The 22,065-nt window shown below is 44.0% G+C and overlaps 2 protein-coding genes across 3 annotated transcripts in view; one reads left to right on the top strand and one right to left on the bottom strand.

Moving 5' to 3' along the window:
- Positions 1-8,390: 8,390 nt before the first annotated feature.
- On the top strand, positions 8,391-10,505 carry serf2b (small EDRK-rich factor 2b). Its single transcript, XM_076051004.1, has 3 exons — positions 8,391-8,549; positions 9,189-9,297; positions 10,074-10,505. Exons 1-3 carry the CDS (start codon positions 8,543-8,545, stop codon positions 10,138-10,140), a joined length of 183 nt encoding a protein of 60 aa, XP_075907119.1. The 5' UTR covers positions 8,391-8,542; the 3' UTR covers positions 10,141-10,505.
- Positions 10,506-17,627: 7,122 nt separating this feature from the next.
- LOC142904605 (semaphorin-4B-like) overlaps positions 17,628-22,065 on the bottom strand; it is a 44,978-nt gene continuing 40,540 nt past the window's right edge. Inside the window, exons 13-15 of one of the 2 annotated variants that reach the window (XM_076050804.1) lie at positions 21,279-21,436; positions 20,712-20,800; positions 17,628-20,325 (exon numbers count right to left, since the gene is read on the bottom strand). In XM_076050804.1, coding sequence (XP_075906919.1) covers positions 19,544-20,325; positions 20,712-20,800; positions 21,279-21,436 — 1,029 coding nt within the window. In that variant the 3' untranslated portion in view covers positions 17,628-19,543. The remainder of the gene's footprint in view (positions 20,326-20,711; positions 20,801-21,278; positions 21,437-22,065) is intronic. The other variant, XM_076050814.1, reaches the window with a different exon arrangement.

Here is a 22,065-nt window from a genome sequence, read left to right as displayed (position 1 = left end):
GAGGTCTAGCGAAACACTACAGTACAACTTGGTTTGCCACAGGGAAGTGAAATTCTGGCAGCGCAAAAAATCTCATTCTTATCCACATTGAATGTGATCAAATGTGCAATTACCATCGCATTTGTTTGTTTTTTAAATTTCCTATGAACTTTAATTTCAAAATAAGATCATGACAGTATGTCTGTAAGGTCTGCTTTGTAAACCACCGCGATATGAATTCCCTGTGTTCCTCAACCTGAGACTACAGCTGTGCAGATTGAGACAAAAGGATCCCAGTCAGCCTGAAAACCCACCAAAGCGCCATGTAAGATAAGACAAAACCACATCAACATTTCCTCGGCTCAAATAGTCATACCCTAACTTCCTCCCTCTGTAGAGCTTGAATTGATAAACACAAGCTGGGTGTGATCACAGTCCACAGAGGAGTGGTCTCGACAAGCAAAGTTGAAGGATTACGATCATCACCGGAGAATTGCACGTTTTGTTTTTACTGTCTTCAAAGCAAACGTGGACATTCCCACCAGGAAACACAATCAGACTTTGGAGTCAGCTTTCTGCATGCGTGTGTGTGTGTGTGTGTGTGTGTGTGTGTGTGTGTGTGTGTGTGTGTGTGTGTGTGCGTGGTTTGGGTGTTCCACACGTGTATGCTGGTTGCTAAGCAGACCCAGGTGTTTGGTGTTTTACAGAGATCACAGGCCCTTCACAGCCACCGGTTTTACTGCGACTGTGCAGGTGTGACACATCACTGCATGCATGAGAAGAGACGAGAGCAGCCCAGGGAGTTCAGAACACAGGCTGTAAAAAAAGGAAAAAGAAGCATATGTAGGGGGAGAAAATTCACTGTGTATCATTAAAGTTTCCAAGAGCGCAACAGTTTGAAGTTCCCATGATGTTAAAGCACCTGACACTGAAACGGCTGCTGCTGTTGTTTAGCTGTTCAACAATGGAATTAAAGTCTAAAATAAATACCATCCATTCCCGTTGTTTGACAACTCATCTCCTGTGTTTTGGTTTGCTTCAATATCCCTCGCAGTTACTAAAAAGGCAAAATTTTGCTTACAGCAGTGTCTCAGATGTGGTAACACAGTCGTTACCTCTGTTTTATGATATAATTTGACAATTTCTGATTTAAATATCAGTCTGCACTTTTTTCATTTTTCCACCGCCACGCAAAATAGACCGCATTGAGCGGCGCCTGCCAACGGAACACAATTGGGTAATTGGGAGCAGAAGCCGAATCCCCATAACCACAGGGGAAGAGTGACGGAGCGAGCCAATAAAAGTCGGACACCAGACGACTGAAGTGTTTGCATACAGGGACCAGGATGAGTGCTGTGCTGAGAACAGCCCGTGTTTTGACTTTGCAGGGCAACGTAGGGAACATTCTCCTGATTCCATGTCTTAGGAACACAAAATGGGGCTAATTGCAGTTTAAATTGTCTCTGCTGAATCCTACTGGGGATTTTAGTGTCCTAAATATACTAGTTCAATTTTGGACAAGGAGATTAGTGGCATTCAAGCACCTTATTGTTATCCTTAAAAGTAAGATCTGTGGTGTCTTTCTCAGTAGGTTATTAAATTTTAACAGTGGGTTTCTTGAAATCAAATAAATTATTGCATAGGGCTTCTTTAAATAGGCATCCTAATTTGTATTATTCATAATATTTTGTATGTCCAAGGTGAAGTGAAGTTGAAACGCTTAATGGAGGAGTAAAGCACTGAGCATTAAAATAATAGAAACTAGCATAACACGTCGTATATACATACATACAGACAAACATATATATATATATGTATATATATGTATATATATATATATATATATATATATATATATATATATATATACATATATTTGTATACCTGCACACTAGACCGTGACCTGATTACATAGTGGTTCCGAAAGACTGACTGATTCTTTAGGAACCAGCACAAACCTCCCCCTTCGTCTCTCCCCACCACACACACACACACACACACACACACACACACACACACACACACACACACACACACACACACATTCTTTTTTTGTTTGTATGCCTTCTAGTGTGTGTGCACCATTGACGATGCCTTGGCTTAGCCTTTTCATTCCGTTTGAAGCCTGATTAGAGTCACTGGATCAACACAAGCTGCATCGTGCATTAAGTCTGGGTAATTACACTTGAACGTCAAAAAACTGGATGGAGACACAAGTGTGTAACACACAAGCGCGTCTCGCCCGTCGCCTGTGACGTCTTGATGACTCACCCGTGCTGTGGACGTCACTCCATTCAGGACTTTCATCCTTGCATTAGCTGCACGCTGTAATGAGTGGAACCAGCAAATGCAAAGAGAACAGGCAACCCCCAGACAGAATCACGCTCAAATACAATTACAGACCCCCCCCCGCGAGTTCCTGTCCAATACGGTAGCTTGAGTAAGATTTGTCTTTTTTTTTTAATAGGCTATCTATCTATCTATCTATCTATCTATCTATCTATCTATCTATCTATCCATCTGTGCGTGTGTCATTGTTTATGCAGTATGCCATTTGATCAGCCCATATATGAAAAAAGAAAAAAACACATCTAGTCAGCATAACAAGTAGTAACAGGTGCTCAGTGACTAACACAGCCTCAGGTGTGAAATGTGAGCATAGATACAAACTAAAAGGCAACTACCAGATTCAAAATGCTGCCATTATATTTTCATTATATGTCAAAATTACCCTCGTACAATTCTGTGGCATTTATGACAATGTCGTCATACCATCAATCAAGTTTCCTGGATTGTGATATGCGTGTGATATGCGTAGTTTGTAATACTTTGTAATTTGCACAATTCAAGAGGCCATTTCTAGTTGATTGTGTAAATTATAGTCATTGTGGATGCCCTCTGGATGAAATCTAAAACGTCTCTCTATGGGTAAAACATCATAATTAAAAAGGCACCAAATAAGAGGTTCATGAGTATTAATTGTGCTAAATATTAGACAGACTGTTGTTGTTGTTGTTTTTTTTTGTTTTTTGTTTTTTTAAACTCCAGAGCTGTGGGAGCAGAAACAGTTAAAAGAGCTGAATGTCTAATTCCAGCCTTCATGATATTTGTCTCTGTCAGTCCTCTCAGGGTGAAGGCAGCATGGGTATTAGCATACACTAAGTCCTCCACAGGGCTCAGTGTGGCCCCGTCTGGAGATGGGTGAGAGGTTCCCATGTGTGCTGCCACTGAACTAATTGAGGGCCGGTTCGGGCAGGTTGCCATGGCGAAGGCTTTTACATATGGGATGCTACTTTTAGTGTCGCTCCTTGGGGAGAGCTGATAAGTTTGCGCTGGATGTTTTATTTCTCTTTTGTTCACAGAGATGCTGATTTTCAACATCAATATTCCATTTACTGTCTGTGAAAATGAAAAAGTGGTGACATTTCCCCAAAAACATCCAAATGTTTTGGCATTTTTTGTGACTGTTTTGCAGCACTGTGATAATTCTTCTTATTTAGTCATGGTGAACATTTCTTGACATTGTTTTATATAATTACTAAGCCAAAGCAGAATACAGAACAAAAGTGTTTTCTCCTCCCAACTGGGACATGTCTCAACGGTAGCGACTACTTCCTGCCTCATACTACGTCTAACATTGTGTACTGTTTATATCACTACGTCCCACTTAGAGTAGGGTGTGCATTGACAGGACTGCATTGGCACACTCAGTGTGAGGACTCAGTGTAACCAGTAGCGTCTCGTGCTCACTGAGTGTTCCAGCGGATCTGTGCTGCGTGGCATCCCAATTTCATGGGAGAAAAACAAATTCACATATTTTTCCACACAGAGTGTCAGGCCATCAGTCAACTCGACTAACGCATGGCAGGAACCAATTTGAGTCAATCATGTGACGGTGGCAAACAAGCTCATTCACTTGAAAAAAAAACAAAAACAAGATCCGTCCAGAAAAATAAATCAATCAAACAAGTGCTTGAATTTGGGAAAACAAGAGAAAATGTGATGAGCAGCTTGAAGATGTTTGCAGTTTCAGTTTCTGCTTCGAACGTCCTCTTTTGTGCATGAAATGTAACTTTCTAACTTTTGCTTAGCATGCATCTTCTGAGAAAAGACTGTTACCTTGGCACCCATTTAAAAAAAGTCAACAAAGCCACAATTTTAATTAAAGTTTCCCCTGACAACACAGACAGAGGCAGGTTTTTTTTTTTTTTGCTTTAAAGTGAGCTCATAATTTGAGTGCAGACAACAAAGTGAGAGGCTTTTTCTCATCGCTTAACAGGTAATTTAACACATTCCTCCATTTAGCACATGACTTCAGCCCTGATTCGAGCACAAGACCCAGTTTTGGTTTACGCGTGAAGCCGTCATTTTCTCCCTGGATGGCTGCTATTGTCCCACCTCATGAGAGAGAAATCTGCTCAGCTTGTGTCACAGGACCCTGGTCATGTTTAGCCGCCGTGAAATATCAAAAACGTGCAGAAGGCCAATTAATGGATCGTGTGCTCCGTCTGAGTTTTTAGCTCTCTCCCGCTAATGTCGCAAATGTTCATTTGGTTTGACGGTTCCACTCGCTGACACTGCGTGAGAGAACAGCGCTCATTCACAGTACGACAGAAAAAGGCTGAGGATTCAGCTGAGTCAATATCGAGACAGCAGATGCAAATTCATTTGATGCGTGCTGGATGTCAAGGAACTGAAAATGAAAGATATCTTTCTATTAAAGCCATAGAATTCCTTCAATAGAAATCGGCTTACTTTACGTAATTTTGTCATTGAAGAGATTTTCTGTTTCTTGTTTCCGGCCTGACTTGGCAATCTTTAAAATGGAAAAAAAAAAAAACAACAGCTCCCAACTATCAGAATGTACTTTCACAGTCATGTCAGTGAAATTCATCCCTCTCTAATCTCCACCCTGCTGGATTGTTTCTATGCAGTGTTTTGATAGCACAGGGTCATCCGGTCCATCATCTGCACTCCAGGACAACCTAGTGTGACAATGACGTAACTTTTTTTTGTGCCTAAGCAACCATTGATCCCGAGGACTGACTGAACTGTACAGTTAAATAAAAGGTTGTACATGGGAAGGTACAGAAAGGAAGAAGGTAATTTGACCCTGATCAAGATAGTTTACGTACCATGCCACGTATCACCTTCGCTCACTCAAGACGCAATATGTTATAACAGGAACCAATGTGCAAAAGATAAATTCCTTCGTTCTTCTTCTTCTTAAAAAAATGCTGAATCTATCATTTGACATTTTAAACTTTTATTACACTCCACTTCAACTGAAAGGTATGAGTCAGTCAGTTAGTACAGCTGCCAAAAACCGGAAAAAAAGGTTAAAGCATTTTTCTCCAGAATCGACGCCCCCGTGTTGAACGTCTAACTTGTCAGTGTGTCTCACAATCAAGCAACAACATAAAGTTGCCCTATTTCCCCCTGACGTTGTCACGCATTAACCTATTTCGGTGTTCTTCCCCTCAAGAGTATACTGTGTTTGTACTGTCAAAGCCTTTATGCTCTGTGAAAAGGAGGACAAAGGCCAGAGACATGAACCACTGCATTGCATAATAATGACGGTGATACCCTTGAGAACTACCCAACATACTGATGATAGCTCCTTTTAGTTGTCTCGAGAAAAAGAGTGACCTCTGAGAAGCTCTTTGGCTTTGATGGCACTAGGATGCTATATGGTCTTTTATTGTGTTTTCCAATATAGGATCCTTATGCACTTGTATCTCTATTCTTATGACAGGTAAGTCGAGAGCGTCCTTACCTACTAATGCATCACACTGCGGCAACTTCAAAGAGTTACCTCTCGCTCATCTACTCCCTACATCCGTACCCATAAAGGAAAGTGTTTCTGGAATCCACTGAAGTTCTGAGAAATGAAAATGCATTTCATGGAGGTTGGCGAGATGGATGAGCGAGGATTCGAGGTTGAGTGCTGCTGTTGCTTTTTATGTTTTGTTGACTGATCCGTTTGGCATCAGCACAACTGAGACACGGGGAGCTGAGGAAGAAGCAATGGCAGATTTCCTGTCCTCAGGAGACATCACGTGCTGGCCACAGATCCACAATGTCACAAAATCACCGATCATTACCGATACGAAGAACAGGTCACGAGGGTTAATAATGCAACATGCACGCACCCAGCTAAGGGCCCAAATTGTGTAATTTGCCTGCATGTCATTATACGCGAATGGGTAGAAAGTGCTTGGCGAGCGCGCGGACTCCTGTGTGCAGAGTCGTATTAATGGAAAACATCTCCATCATAATAAATGTGCAGCAGAGGGGGGGGGGGCAGCAGCTCTGTAAAAGCAGCAGCAGTCGACGTAGTCAAAATGACCAGGTGGTGATAATTGCACTGGGAGACGGTGATAGTTTTGTTTTCAGCAGGATGCTGTCAACGGAAGCAGCTGTTTGGGAAAACAGAGATCCGGATCGCCTCACCCAAAGACAGTTTGACACTTTGCCCGGCATGCTTTTAGACGTCATGGCCTTGTGTGTGTATGTTTTATCCACCATACCAACATTCCAGTCTTAAATATACGTGTATAGGGCCCCAGGACTGACAACGTTGTGGGTAAATGGAACTACATAAAAGAGTAATACTGTTGTGCTTTTTTTTTCTTTTTTTCTAGAATATTATATTCAACCTGGTCAGTACAGCTACTCTCTTTGAGACATTAGGTCTGACAGTGTAAAGCAGGGCTGGGCAAACTTTTTGACTCTGAGCAGGAGCAGATGGACGGAGTCTTTTGGTGAGCCACCTCATAGGAGGAAAAAAAAATGTATCATGGGATATGTAGAAAACATTTGCTTTAATGTCAATTGAGAACAAAAGTGTTGCAACAAAATATTGAAGCCCCACAGTATTCTTAGTAATCTTAAAACACTGAAAAAAACTGATGAAATACAACTTTTTTTTAAAAATTAATTTCTTTCTATTAATTTCAATTCTTCAAGTTTGGTGGGCCAGTTGGTGGTATGTGTTAGGTATGAATAGATTTCTGAAAGAAAGCCGTGAAAAATATATTCAATTGATCTTTAGCTTGTATTGTGTGTTATATATTTTCTGACACTACTTTTTCCTTCACCAATACGGCTATGAGTCATACTTTTGAAGGTAAATATTATATAGAAGCCCTCGGGTGATTATTTGACTCAAATGAGTGTTGCTGACGCATTAGAAGCAGATATGTGAATGAGTCATGCCATTATTTCTAGAACAGGTATCTTTCCATCAGGTATCTTTCTCTGCGAGGTTCAGGTTAGTAAAAGTCGAAGCAAAAATGACCTCTTTTGTGTGAAGAAATGCACCAAATTGTTTAACAAATAACACACTGCAGGCCAGGAAAGAAAACTTATAGTGTATCATTTTACTGCGAAAGAGACCTCATTTTCCAACCAAATTGGCTGTTGGCTTAACAACCACAGCAGCGGCTCGATGGTTCTTTGTGTTCAAACAGTAATTATGTTCTTAAAATACAAGATCATCTTTCTGCAAAGTTTTCATTGTTCTCCATCAAACAAGAGACAGACATGTTCTTTTACGAATGTGTATTAAAACAAAGTCTTTATTCTTAAAAAAAAAAAAAAAAACTTTAAAGTTTGCATATTTGTTTAGCAGAAAATTTAGCAGAAACCAGATGAGGCACATACGCTGAGCTGCAAACGATGACTAATTTGCTTCTGTTCATAAAGTCACTGTCTGGGGAAAAAGTTCACTTTGGAGCAGATGTGACTCATTCCTTATCGATTTAACTTCAACACACATAGTGTTAATAATAATTAAAACAACAACAACAACAAAAACCTAGTGAAAATATAGTCTGTCCACCATAAATCAGACCTGAAATCAAAACTTTCTGCTGCTTTCACCAACTAGAAGATAACGTTATTATAATTAATACTGTTACGTTTTATTTGACGTTCATCAATCAAATAATTGTCTTGTTGTTACGACGTATCAATCCTCCAGTCAATTCAAGTATTTCCCTCCCTGTAAACAAGCTCCTTCGCCTCTTTTCGACCTGCGTGGGTTTCGTCACGTAAACCGAATCATTTGGTTCACTACGTCACGGCAACGCCAACGACTCATTGTTGGCGCTACTAGTCACAGACTGCCCCCTGCTGGCGTCTACAGGATTGACTTTTGGCAGGTGTCAAGTGTAATGTTTTGTACCGGCCGGGTATTATGACAACATCGAGAGTTGTGGTCGTGTCACATGTGCGTTACTTAAACACACAAAACAAAACAAAAAAATAATAAAATAAAATATATATATATCAACGCCAAAGACATATAAAGTGTGAATACAAGCGGAATTGCAGACATCCGAACGAAACATTCAAGATATTCAGTCTAAACCAAATGACGCATTCGTGGCGCATGCGCTACCGACGGAAGATATTCTCGCAAGGAACTCTCGCGCATATTTGGCAGCCATCGAGGCGCAACCAAAGCGAAAAACAGCGACTGGAAAGACTGAAGTGAGCCAACGGCCCTTTGGCTGAGCTGATTTGGATTTTGGGGGTGAAAGCGGCGTCGATTACGAAAATGACCAGTAGGTATCAACGTGTCGAACGGGCTGCCGAACACACGGGTGCTTAAATTCATCTTGCCTGAGCGTCGCTGGTTCGGCTCGGTCACTTGGGTCCCCGTCTATTTCCTGGACAAGAGGTTAACTTCTCCTGCTCGAACATTTCCGGTTTCGCTGTCTCGTGATTTAAATCAACGACACTTTTTTTGGGGGGGTGATATTTCATCACGATATATCTCAAGATGGGGGGGCTTCCTCTGTCGTCGCCACCGCGTACAGCAAATATTTAAACAACTCTTAGTCGTTCTGTGAATCCAGCAGCTAGTCCGAGCCTTTGGCCTCCGACTCGATACGGGGGTGTTTTTGTGCGCCGGTGCTGCTGTTTTGTGGCTCTCCGAGGCGTCAGTGTCGACCGTGTTTTCAGTTATTTATGAGGGTCAGGTAGCGGGTTGCTTGTTTACGCTGTAAAACGACCTGAAAGTCGTTGGAACGATTTCGACGCTGACCCGTCGCCAGCTCAACAGCGCCCCCCTGCCACGTTGGCTACTCCGAAAAGCTGCACGTCAACGCGGCTTCTCCAAACAGCGTATTTGTTCCGTATTCCATCTTTTCGTCCCTATTTTTCTGATGTTATCTCTCTTTCTCCCTCTCTCTGACACTCAGGAGGAAACCAACGCGAACTTGCCCGCCAGAAAAATGCCAAAAAATCGAATGAGCATGGTAAAGGGAAGAGGGGCGACGATGGGCTTTCTGCTGCTGCTCGGAAGCAGAGGTAAACAACAGTTACAAGTATAAAGATGAACTTTGAGTGTGATCCACCCAATACCCGGCTAACCTGTTTGTCCGGCTTAATGTTTAACTCTTGGTGGTTGTTAATAAATCTATTTGTATTATTTGTTGCCACAGTGCATTGTGAATCAAGATGTCATCATAATCTTCATACTATCATAATCCTATTTTCTTCAAATAGCTTTTTTGTGATGACGCAAAATAAGCTTTTGGTGTTTCTAGTGCAGGGATGGTTCAAAATGTTTTGGCTGGTGGGGCCACAATGGGTTCTAAAATTTGACAGAGCAGGAGCAGATGGAGTGTTTCGGTGGCCCACCTCATTGGAGAAAAAATAGATGAAAGAATCTATCATGGAATATATAGAAAACGTGTGATTTAAATGTCAACTGAAAAATGAACAAAACAAAGTTCCAACAAAGTATGTGTCTTTGCAGCCCCCGTGGTGTTTAGCTTTTTATTGAAATGACTCTTAAAATACAGAAAAAATGGATGAAATACAGCCGTTTCATTCATGACTCACTATTAATATCATTACTTCAAGTTTGGCGGGCTGAATTAAAAAGCTTAACGGGCTGCCCATGCCTGGTGTAGTGCAACATTGATGGATTTAATTAGGCTGTAGGAGATTGACTACGTTGAATGAAACAACAGGAACATAGATGATGGATTTATATTTGATAATAAAACAATGTTATTTTTTATGTTTCTGCTTTCTGATACATACATATTTTTGTCTCCAAATGTCCTCCCTCCCTTTAGGGATGCTGAGATAATGCAACAGAAGCAGAAAAAGGCTGACGGAAAACCAGACCCCAATCCCAAGTAGGCCACAGAGTGCCACCCAAGACCAATTCTACTCAAGTGTTTCAGCGACATCCCATGTTGAGCATTTCTTCTAAGGTTTTGTGAGAATGGATCAGTCATTTTTGTCTAGCCTCGAGAATTTAGGATCCTATTACTCTTCCCTATGGCAAACGGTATTGCGTTGTTGGACTTGTTATTTTTCTCGGCGAAAAATGTTTGAGCAATTGAGTGGTTGTCCCATGTCGTCACCGCTCGCAGGAAAGCATCATGGCTGTAAGCGGCAGGTGAACGAATGACAGTTCCTGACACAAGGCACCCATGTAACAGTTGTGTATTTTTGTACAATAAGGCCCCTTGATCATAAATAAAGTGTATCTTTTTAGTTCATGCTTCCCCGAGTTCTGAGTGTTTTTGTTTTGATGCAATGTTAAACTTCTTGAAGGAATATTGATGTTCACCGCTAAATGTTACACTGCTTTCGATATGCGACATGCAGCAATAAAGTAATAATACAGATAAGTAAAGACGGTGATGGCATACAAAACATAAAATTGAACCTTTGCATTGGAAATCTGTGGAGAAATCTGTGGAGTGCAGAGTGCTGGTTGTGCAGAGTCAAAGACCACTTTGCTATTATTATTATTGCTATTGTCATCGTTATTGTTATTCAAAACAACGTCTGTTTCGCACATTATATTGCAGCAACATGGCCCAAGATGCTGTGTGGCCTCTAGGTGGCGACATATACAAAGTTATCACCGCGCTCCACGGTTTTCACTCGCGGCAGATGGATTTGGTGGAGTTGTGTGTGCCATGTTCTCTGCGGTCAGACCAGTAAAAAAAAACAAAAACAAAAAAACAGCTTAGCCATGCACTGCTGATGCGCAGCAACATCGGAATCCACCGGGTTTCAATCCCGCTCTCAGATTACAGTGTGAATAAATAAACCACTAGTTTAGCTCTGTTCCATCTCAGATGTCAGAGGGAAGGGATGGGGTCAGGTGGTGGAGTAGTGACGAGGAACCAGTGCAGAATCAGCAGGTCACAAGTCAAATCTTACCTCATCATTTATGGTTGGGCTGGGCTGTTTATAGCTTTGTTTGGATCTTACTTGAACACCGGCCCAGAGAGGAGCTCAGCGCACTGATAGAGTGCAAGGGGTAGAGTCGCCTAATTTCATTTGATTAACACTGGATGCTTCATCCCTTTACGCCTCCTCTGCTGAGTGTGTAAAGAGAAGTGACTGCACAGTGTATTTTATGACTGCAGCAGAATAGAACTACCCTAGTGCACAAAATACACTTGAACACATTATTACTGCGCAGTTTCAGAGTTTGGGTATGGGCTTAGACTCTCCATTCTTTCCCAATTTATTCTTCAGTACAAGGTCGGCCCAAGCCTCCATGGGGACCTAAGCAAAATTTGATTTTGGGGCCCTTGTCGGGAGCCGGCGTTACACTTTTTTTTTTGTCTTGGCAGGAGGCACCGTTGCAGCGAAGCTTTAGCTGCAGAGGCAGAGGCAAGAACTAGGTCTACATCAGCAGCTGCACTCTGTTGAAAGTGTGTTTTTGTACAATAATATATCTTTGATCATGTAGAAATCATCATTTATACATGGGGGGAAAAAAAATAAAAAAAATATTTTTAATTTTTTTTATTTATCTTGGGGGCCCCCTAGCGGCCTTGGGGCCCTAAGCCGTCGCTTACTTCGCTTATGCCTTGGGCCGGCTCTGCTTCAGTACCAAAGAAGTCAGCAACAGTTGATCCAGTATATGGGCTGTCATAGAATACAGAAATGTAAGCAACAGCATTCAAACTAAGCAATGTTTTTGTTGTAAAAAAAAAGAAAAGAAAATGTGTAACAAAACAGACCTTTGTATTTTCTGACAAAAAAACGCTTAATGTTTGCATGTTGATAGCCAGTGTCTCTCCTAAAGTGTAACTTCTCCATTTTCTCAAACATTCACCATGGCAAAATGAGAAGGAATCTATACAAAAGGCAAAGATGTATATAAAAGAACACGTCGGGACTTCTAGCGTGGAAAAAAAAAGACAATGTTAAATATAATGAGTATTCTCTACCTGGGAGAAATAATTATCTTTGGGAGGAGAATATTCAACAGCTCATTTCCTCAGACAGCTCCTCCTCTACGCTGCTGCTGGGGATGGAGTTCTTTAAGGAATCAATGAACTGCTCCAACAGTATCCCCACCAATCTGGGACTTTCTCATTTGGATTTAGAAGCATTTCACCGTCTCAACCAAGCTTCCCCTTATTTGCAATGCAGAACATATCAAAACTGAAAATATCATAATGCTGTTGCACAGTTTATCTGATGCTGTGAAATAAGATGGATTCAATGTAATTTTTTTTTAACAGTCAACCCTGTGAGGAGAAACCCAGCAAATAAGAAAAACTACTGTTGTTTAATGGTTTTATGATTAGGCTGGACAATCTAGCCAGAACTTGGGAAGTGGATTTGTGCAGTAGAATTTGACCATGTAAAAACACTGCTGATATTTTAGTTGCTGTTTTGTATAGAGCAAAAGACTTGGAGGGAAAAAAATGTTTTTGGCCTTGTTCTTATACTTCAACAAATGTTTAGTGTAAAACTGTTGGCCAGATGATGATGATGATGAGCAAATTCCTATTTTAGAGCAGGATATGATTGCAGTGAGACCTGGAGTGAGTGAGGTCTTGGCCGATGCCAAATACCCCTCACAGAAAATCGGCTTTTCAATTTCCCCGTCTGTGGGGCGTTGCTGCGAAAAAATATGCCAAGCAATCACAGCTGGAATGCAAACTGCCCGCGGCGGTTTTTCAAGGCCGCAGCAAGAACAAGAGGCACGTTCTGCAGCGCGATGATTTGGGTAATAGCGACTGGACTGGCAAACGACTGTCTCAGCTTCTCCTCAGATGGCAGCGGACGACAAATGAGAATGAACGAATGAATGTTTTGCATGACACTAACATGGAAGAGGAGACACGGGAGGAAGGAGCGGGACGTGCAGAGACAGAAGCGTGGGGAGGGCGACGGCCTCTGTCCAGTCTCCTCTGCAGACCTGAGCAGAGCTCTTCCGAGACACCAAGGCAGGGTTATTCTCCAGCAGGGTGAAGCTGCAGGTGAAGCTTCTCCAGCTCAGTTACATTTTTTCAACAGTGTTACTGGAGCTCTTTTAAGCTCTTGGATTGAAGCTTCAGCATTTACCAGAGTTTAACATTTGACCATGTGGATGTACACTGGGGTCTGACAGCAACGTTGATCTTTATAAGACGTAATTAAACTTCAGTGATAGTTTCACTTTTATGCCGGTTCTCCTCTGTTTGAAGTGATCAAGGGCATTTGTGTGCGTCTCTGTGAATTAGGATGACCTCCGCCTGGCCTTTGAAACGTCTCCTCATCAGGGGAATCCAAAGCGACGCCGAGTTTAGAGCATCGCATGCGGTTGCACATGCCAAGCAGCAGCTGTCAGTTCCCGAATCACATGATCAAGGAGTAGGCAAAACAATAAGTTACAGCACAAGTCTGCCGCTTGTTAAGCAGGCCATATTATTAATAACGATTTAAGTGAGAGGCGATTGAAATTGTGATTCTCGAGGGACGGCACTTGGCAGTTTGAACTTAAACTCAAAATCCACAGCAAAGCCGAGACCTGCTGTAAATACAAACGAGGCCCAGGCTCGAACCACCACCTTTCCATCAAGAGGGGGGATAATGGGATGCAAGTCATCACTGGTCGTCAGGCCGCTGAGCCAACAGCATGAACATCGATTAGAACATATACAGGTACTACCCGAAAAATTCGAATATCAAGTAAAAGTTGTTTTATTTTGGCAATTTAACAAAAAAGATGAAACCAACAAATTTTATTGAGCCATTCCACGCAAATTGACATCTCAAGCAGTTCCTTGGTGTAACTTTGCTGATTAACATTTTCATCTTATTAAAACCACAAACCCACAAGCTCAGAAAATTATTATAAAATTTGAGTTTTTTTTTTTTAAAGCTGCAAGACCTGATCAGCAAAATCCAAAGAAATAAAAACTTGAAATATATTGATTTGCATATTATTCATTTATATAATATGTCAAATTCACCCTTTAAGTTGAATTGCAGAAATACAACAACCTTTTCAGGATATTCTAATTTTCTGGGTAGTACCTGTACACGCAGTGTCTGAAAATAAGTTGATGCATTGATTCACAAAGCTGATGTTTATGATGAGGCAGCCTCTGATTTTGCAGGACCAGGAAAAAAAAAAAAAATATGAGGAACTAAGTTCCTTCTAACATCCATGCTGACAAGTTCTGTGTGTGTGTGTGTGTGTGTGTCTGTGGTACTGCGAGGTAAATTCAGTAGAAAAAAAAAAGTCAACCATGGAGAACCAGAGAATATACTTCAATTCAGCAACAGCATAAATCTTACACATTAAGAGAAAGAGCGTTATAGTGGGTCTGCCGTCTTACCAGCCTGGTGGTAATGGACAGCCTGCACCTCTGTATTAATGTGATTGGTCAGCTAATGATGCAGCTGCACGACAACGAGCAACACAATAAAGAATCAGCTGTTGCCTACCAGCTAATGGGAGCAAGAACCGAGTGCAGGGAATGTGGGCAGTATCAGCACAAGGATGCAAAGAGCTCACAAACATGTCAAAACATGGAATTTTTTTATTGTTTATCTTAAAAAATTAAAATAAAGTGCTTTTATGTACATTATAATAAAAACAACAGTCACAATCTCAATGATACAAAAAAATACAGTCCACAATGTTATTTTGTACACGACAAATAAAATTAAGAAGAAGAAAACAAAAAGGAATTCATGCAGGCAAGACCACATTTGTCTAATGGTTATTCAGTCAACTAAAGCTTATGCTGTTTGGGTGAGCTAGGCCAAAGCTATTGCTGTGTCTCGGTGACGTGGAGGATTCCAAGCTGTGCTCGCGTCGCACTGAAGTTTCTAGGCTGTGCACAGCACACGACTGCTAGCTTCTCCCTGTTGAAACAGTGTGACTGTTCAAACTAAACGGTCGCGGACGTCGCAATGGGCTGCCTACGTTAAGCTGCTAGGGAAAAAAAAAATAAGACTGCTGTCGCTGTTCTACAATATGTGATATAGTTGGTTACATTCATGTCCAGTAGAGTACGGCGCGTTGCTGAGGAGCCACTCAAAACGAAGCATCGGTCACAGCGGTAGTATTTGCTTCCTAATGAAAAGCACGCCCTCGCTAATTAGGCTTTGTCGTGACGTTCAGCTAAGACTATACAGAATTTGTTTTTTTGGAAAATGGTTGAGGATCAATGTTTTTTTGTTTTTTTTTACGTGGACAGCGTCACTTTCAACACAAGCAAAGACTGCAGAGTGGGATGAGATTTTGAGCAGCTCCCAGCGTTTTGCAGGCAGGAGTTTATGGTGGCTGGGGTGAAATCTGGAAGGTCTACCGCTGGCCCGCCGCGTGTTGCATCGTGGGGTAAAGTGCCCTTGGGGGGGGTTGTGGGAGGGGGTGGGGGGCTACAATCATACCGTTCACCACACGTGTTGTCGGCGCGGCCGCCGCTTGATGCTACGCGACCTACAGCACGTGGCTAAAAGGCAGAGCAGCTTGACATCCGGAGGAAACTAACGAAGGCATTTGGAGATGTGCAGTAATCCACCAAGCATCACAAAGCAGGGATTTTAGCCAGTCGAGGGATCAGTCGGTGGTGACAAACAAGGTTCCGCTCTGCTGGTTTCAGCATCGGAAATGTATTGTTTGATATGTATTTTGCTTTAAATTGGTTTGTTCATAAGCAAGATACACACACACACACACACACACACACACACACACACACACACACACACACACACACACACACACACACACACACACACACACACACACAATTTGGAGGGGGCTGACTTTGAAGTGACCTCGCAGGTTGAGAGCAAAATGAGAACAATCGTGTTCTATCGTCCTCAGGAGACAGATTTTGGAGGTACAGATTCATTAACATATTTCAACGTTCCAGTTGAAAGACAGCAAAGCAAGATGGATGCGTTGATTTTTTATTTTTTTTTTGCTGTTACCATCATTTGTTGACACTCACATATGACAGCACGACACGTGATGGCAACAAAAAAAAACAAAAAAACACCTCACCTGTACAGGTAGAGGATGCCCAATACTGTTTGCTGTCAACAGAGACCAAGTGCCCAATACAGCTGCTGAACAGAATTGCAAACTTGGCCTTGTCAACGTTCCGCCAACTTACATCCATCTGTCCATCTGTATTTCATCAGCACTTTGCCCTGAACAGGGTTGTTCAGGGCTGTGGGGTTGCTGGAGCCTATCCCAGCTGTCTCAGGGAGAAGGTGGTGGTGGTGGTGGTGGGGGGGGGGGGTTTGGGGGGGTTACACCCCGTCATCCGCACTCCCATTCACACCCAATTCACAGCAGCCAATTAGCCTGATGTGCACGTCAGAACCCACGCACACCCAAGGAGAACATTCTAAATCCCGCACAGGAAGGCACCAGGTCAGAGGCTCAAAGTCACAACCTTCTTTCTGTTGTGATGAGGACAAATGCAAAGAGTTTCTCATTGACAGGGTTTCTTTCTGCTAACTGACTGGTGGTAGCATCATAGCATAGAATTTAAAGGCCTGACTCTTAGCAAGGTAGCTCCCACTAGCTACCCCTTGAATCAGGGTGGTGTAGAAATACACATACATTTCTCCTGCTTTGACACGCTTGGGGGGGAAGGAGAAGAAGGAGAAGAAGAAGAAGAAGAAGAAGAAGAAGAAGGAGAAGAAGAAGAAGAAGAAGAAGGAGAAGAAGGAGAAGAAGAAGAAGAAGAAGAGGAAGAAGAAGAAGAAGAAGAAGAAGAACCTCTGTGCTAAACTAACAGTGTGGTGGAAAAAGCGCAGTGTTCTGCGCAGGAGTTGAATTGTAAGCAGGAGGAGGCAGCGTCACGCTACAACAACAACAACAACAACACAACAACTACAACAACAACAAAAAATGTCAGCAGTGTTCACTCTCTAAATTTCAAAACTATCTCTACAACACTTCTTGCACAAGGTCCCTTAAACCACACAATATTAAACACATATACAGTATATACACGACAAAAAACTCAAGAGAGGAGGAAGAAAAAAAGAAAAAGAAAATCAAAAAACACTGACCACTGTTGCGCAGTATGCTGTGCAATTACTTTGTCAACTTCGTCGCAGTTACATAGCGTCTTGTCGTCGTCTGCTTGGTGTTGTGGAAAAAGCCAAAAGCCTCTTCTGCATGATGTCGGAGTGCGTACCGCCGGCTTGTAGCGAACTAGTGGTGTGCTAAGTTACAGGGCTATCACTTTGTCCCTTCATTCTGTTTTGAACGCAACACCGTCTGCTCCCCACGTCTTTGGAAAAATCAACCTCGACACGTCAACACAACAACACAACAGAGTTGTGCGACAGTCGCACAGGTCCAGCCAGACTCGATACCCCAAACGCCCTTATTTACTCGGACCGCCGGCTCTGATTCATCTGCCGTGCGCGAACCATTTGAAGTGCGCAAAGACCCTGATGATAACTTGTGCTTTAGCATTAGCATGACATTAACTTGACATATGACTGAGCGCGGTGAACGTCACACATGGCAGTAACACAACCTGGAGGGGAAGGTCATGCTGGGCGAACACAGCGCGGGAACAGCGTAGCAGCTGCCGACAGCCAGACCGGACGCCACGCTCCCACGACTCGTCACTTGTTCGGACTTTTCCGTTTTTTGCGTTAATTAATTAGCGCAAAAAAAAAAAAAAAGCCTGCATCGGCGAGTATCGATGGTCAACTGCGAGCTGCGTCTTTCCCTCAGGGTCTGTGCCGAGTTGGAAGGCGAACGACGAGGAGACGAACCTTTGGCCCCGAGTTCGGACTTCTTAGGGGGGAGAAAAAAAAACAAAAAAACAAAACTATTGTGCCTGAAAAATTCAGTATGAGCTTAACAGTCAACATTTTTCACCTCACTCTTCACATTTTTTTTTTTTTTTTTATTGTTTCTTTTGTCATTAGTGCCACTTTACTCGAGTGTGTGAAACCCACGTCCGGTTCCATCACCATGTGCTCTTACGACAGCGATCATTGATGTTAATGCAAAAGGCATGGGAGTGGTCATGGCAAAAATAAAATAAAATAAACAAAATAAAATAAAAATAAAATGGCACTATTGCATTTAGACAATCATTTTTTTTTGTTGTTGTTGTTATTTGGCACAGTGCACGTGATGATGTCAGTGCCGCCCTGAACACAGTGGAGGTTTTCAGCAAGGCCTTTTCACAAACTCTCAAACTCTTCTTTTGCTTTGTCACGGTGCCGGCGGGGGCGTGAGCGCAGTTCCAGAAGGACCTGGCAACCCGTCCTCTCAACAACGCGTCAGCAAGTCCCTCTTTTGAAAAAAAACAACGGCGTACATTCAGGAGGTACAGGTCCTGGAAATATGCAGTACTTTCCCCATCACTTCTTTGATCCTTTGTCTCATATATTGCAGTTTGTCTCTGCTCTCGTTCTGAGGAGGGCAACGGGTGGTGGTGGTGGTGGTGGTGGTGGGGTGGGGAGGGGGGCTGCAGCCTCCCTCCCTGTGGTTGTCCCCCATGTGGAGTTCCATGAGAAGAAACAAATGTGCTTCTAACTCGCCTCTGGCGTGCGACGGGGAGGAAAACACGACAAGACGCACGTCCTCACAAACCTGAATCCTTGGTCGCGGCGTAGCTGTGGCTTAGGGCTCTAATGTGCATAGTGTCGGGAAACTCTGAGGCAAGCGTCACCTTCACAGAGTCTGTGCACGCCTGCTCATCGCTTGGCCGCGGGGCAACATATCAGCGTTTTTCACCGTCTATGTTTTTTTATTATTATTATTATTATTATTATTATTATTGTTATTATTATTATTACGCCACGGAGTGAAAAGGCAATATCATCTTAGGAGACGCTTTAATAAATACTGATGCAGGGAGAATATATTCTTTGTGTCGAGGGTTTACTTTCTGTCCGTGTTGCCCGGCTCTGCTCGCACCGAACGCGGCGGCGAACAAACCCGGGGGGGTGGGGCGGGCTTGTCGACTCTCAGCAGCTGCTCTGATCCGGGCTTCTGAGCTCATGCCCGCTCCGCGCCTCCTGGAAGCACAACTGGGCCGACGTCTTAGCTTTGGAGTGGATATGGTGAAACAGAATGACCTCTGCGCGGAGCACAGGGAAATAGATGACTTGGAAAAAAAAAACCAAAGAAACAACGTGCGGGTGGATGTCAGGGGTCTGGGCGGCGCGGGGTGGGTGGGGGGGTCTCTCTCCTCTCCTTTGCTCTACAGCCTGAACCCTCTGCTGAGCTACAGGTTGGACTTTCTTTTTTCCTTTTCCTTTTCTTTTTTTCCTGTTTTGAAGCCGATGAACCTTCCCCTCATACGATGGAGTCCTTGATCTCGGAGCCCAGCCTCACCCGCGGCCGAGGGCTGGTGGGCGAGTACTCCACGTGGCTCTCCTTGGCGTTGAGCGGCCGCCGGTCGGACGCCTCCGAGAAGCTCTTGCTGTTGTCGGGCGACGACTCGTGGGTGGGCGTGCTGCAGATGTAGTTGTCGTTGAGCGTCTGGTAGCCCTTGTGGTCGGACGTGGACACGGGAATGGTGTTCCCGTTGAGGGGCAAGCTCTCGGCCGGCTTGCCCGCCATCCGCGGCTTCTTCTGCTGCATGTTGGGGCACTCGCCCTGCTTCAGCATGGACTTCATGTGGTCCCGGTTGCGGTAGATGACGAACAGGGAGAAGACCACCAGGGAGAAGGCCAGCAGGGCGCACACCACGATCAGCTCGTTCCAGTAGGTCTTGGTGTGGACCTGCTCGGAGCGGGACTCGCCCGGCAGGATGATGGCGGCCTCCTCCACGCGCTCCACGCGCGGCGTGCGCGAGCGGCCGACGGGGGTGGTGCTCTCGCGGCGGGGCTCCGCCCTCACGCAGTAGTTGGCCAGCAGCTGGCGGAAGCCCTCCTCCTCCGACCAGCACTCGTAGGTCTCCGTCCTGTCCGTGTGGCTCACCACCACCAGGTTCCCCTCGGGCGTGGCGTAGAGGAACTGGCTGGCGGCGTCGCTGTAGCGCCACCTGCGCTGTGCCAGGTTGGAGCGCAGCTTGCAGGGCAGCACCCTGAAGGTGTTGGCGGGGACGGTGACGAGCTGGCAGCGGGAGCCGCCTGTTTGAGAGATGGAGTCGAATGAATGCATGAATGAAGGAAAGATTTAGGTATACAAGCAAAAAATACATAATCTTCATTTTTCATCTGTAGACGCAGAGATAAAAAAGACAAGAATAAGAGGAACAGAAAAACTAAACATAATTTATCCAGTTAGAAAAAGCAGTAAGTCATAGTTCATCATTTTCACTCAGAATTTGTACTAATTTTCATAACTTTTATAGCTTTTTTTTTTATCACTTTAACCGTTTTAAGCCCAATATTATACCAATCAAGACCGTTCGTCTGTTATGTTTTCCTTCTGCTACCGTCACAAACATGTTGTTGCACTCCAGGTGAAATGACGACACTTTTAATGAGCGACTGCAGAAAGCGGAGAGAAGACTCACGAGAGGCCACTGGTCTGGACCTGGGGCTGACTAACGTCCTGTTGCAAATGGCCGAGGTGTCGGCCTCCTCCACGTCCTGCTGCCAGTGACTGAAAGAAAAACACGGCAGAGCAAATGAGAGGCTCAGGGCCGGCGTTGATGAGAGACGCGGCACACGAGTGGTGTTGACTCAGAGGACATTGTTCCCTCAAAAAGCCGGTCGTTAGAGACGGACGCTGAGCTTTGCCGTGTTTGTGCAGTTGTTCGGCAGCGTCACACTAATCGAGGCTCTGTTAAATTAAAAGCGACTTAGATGTAGGCTGACATCTTTAACTCCTTGTTTTGGCCTCGGGGCAAATACTCCTCGAAAACATGCTTAGCTGCCACCAGAAATATTTCAAGAACTCATGGAATCTTGTTTGGGTTTTCCATTCAAAGAGGAAAAACTTTGGAGTCTTCTTCTGACTTTGGATGTCGTCACTTGCAATTCTACTATAACCAATACACATAACAGGTCCCACATGTGTCAATACTCATATTTGTATCGATAATACTTTGCTTTGCTGTGCGTGTGAGCAGCGCACTCACCTGTCAGGAGGAGCCATCCTGACGTCCCGACACAGGCGACCCGTCCAGGCGCAGTAGGGGTCTCTGGACAACACACACTCGCCGCAGCTCAGATAGTTGGAGCAGTTGGCCACAGGAACCTCCACCAGCCCCGAGTTGGATGAGACAAACAACAGACCCTGCAGGGGAGAGAGAGAGAACAAAAAAAAAAAAAAAACCCAACATCCATAAACAATGTGTTTCCAATCTCTCATCAGAAGTCATCTGAAGGCAGAAGAGCGGTGGGGAGGGGGAGGGAGAACCGCTGCTTTTTGTTCCAAGGACCTGGCTCCAACACAGGGCACCATGCTTAAACAATTACTTCAGATAAACACAACGGACATAACCTAAACACTGGGCTAACTCCAGCCAGCTGTTTTCCGACGCGATGCCAGCCAAGTCATGTGAGTGCACACGACCGCGCTGGAAGAAAGGAAGAAAGCTGCGCGGCCCCCGGTGCCCATTCTCCCTTTTCAGAGACATAACAACTTGAATGTTTTTGTTGATGCTGCACTCTCTTCCGTGAACTTTATATTTGGTCCCTGTTACCGTAAGTCAGCCCAACACTGTGCGCGCTGAGGCCACGAAAGGTGTGCCGGACAGAGAATTACATAATATTAGATAAGATTTCTGTTTCGGCGAGGGAGAAGCCATTACGTAATGAAGAGGCAGGGGTAATGAAATACAGCCCTGAGTGAAATGCCAGCGAGGATAATAAAAGTCCGCTCCAGATGGAGCTGTAACTTACAGGAAGGACCTGCTGGACGGC

This window comes from Nelusetta ayraudi, unplaced genomic scaffold (genome assembly GCF_046127955.1).
Source record: "Nelusetta ayraudi isolate G7.1 ecotype Tasmania unplaced genomic scaffold, CSIRO-AGI_Nayr_v1 ptg000005l, whole genome shotgun sequence".
In the NCBI taxonomy this organism is placed as follows: domain Eukaryota; kingdom Metazoa; phylum Chordata; class Actinopteri; order Tetraodontiformes; family Monacanthidae; genus Nelusetta; species Nelusetta ayraudi.
Note: the sequence above shows the minus strand (reverse complement) of the source record. Positions and strands in the feature narration are given on the sequence as shown.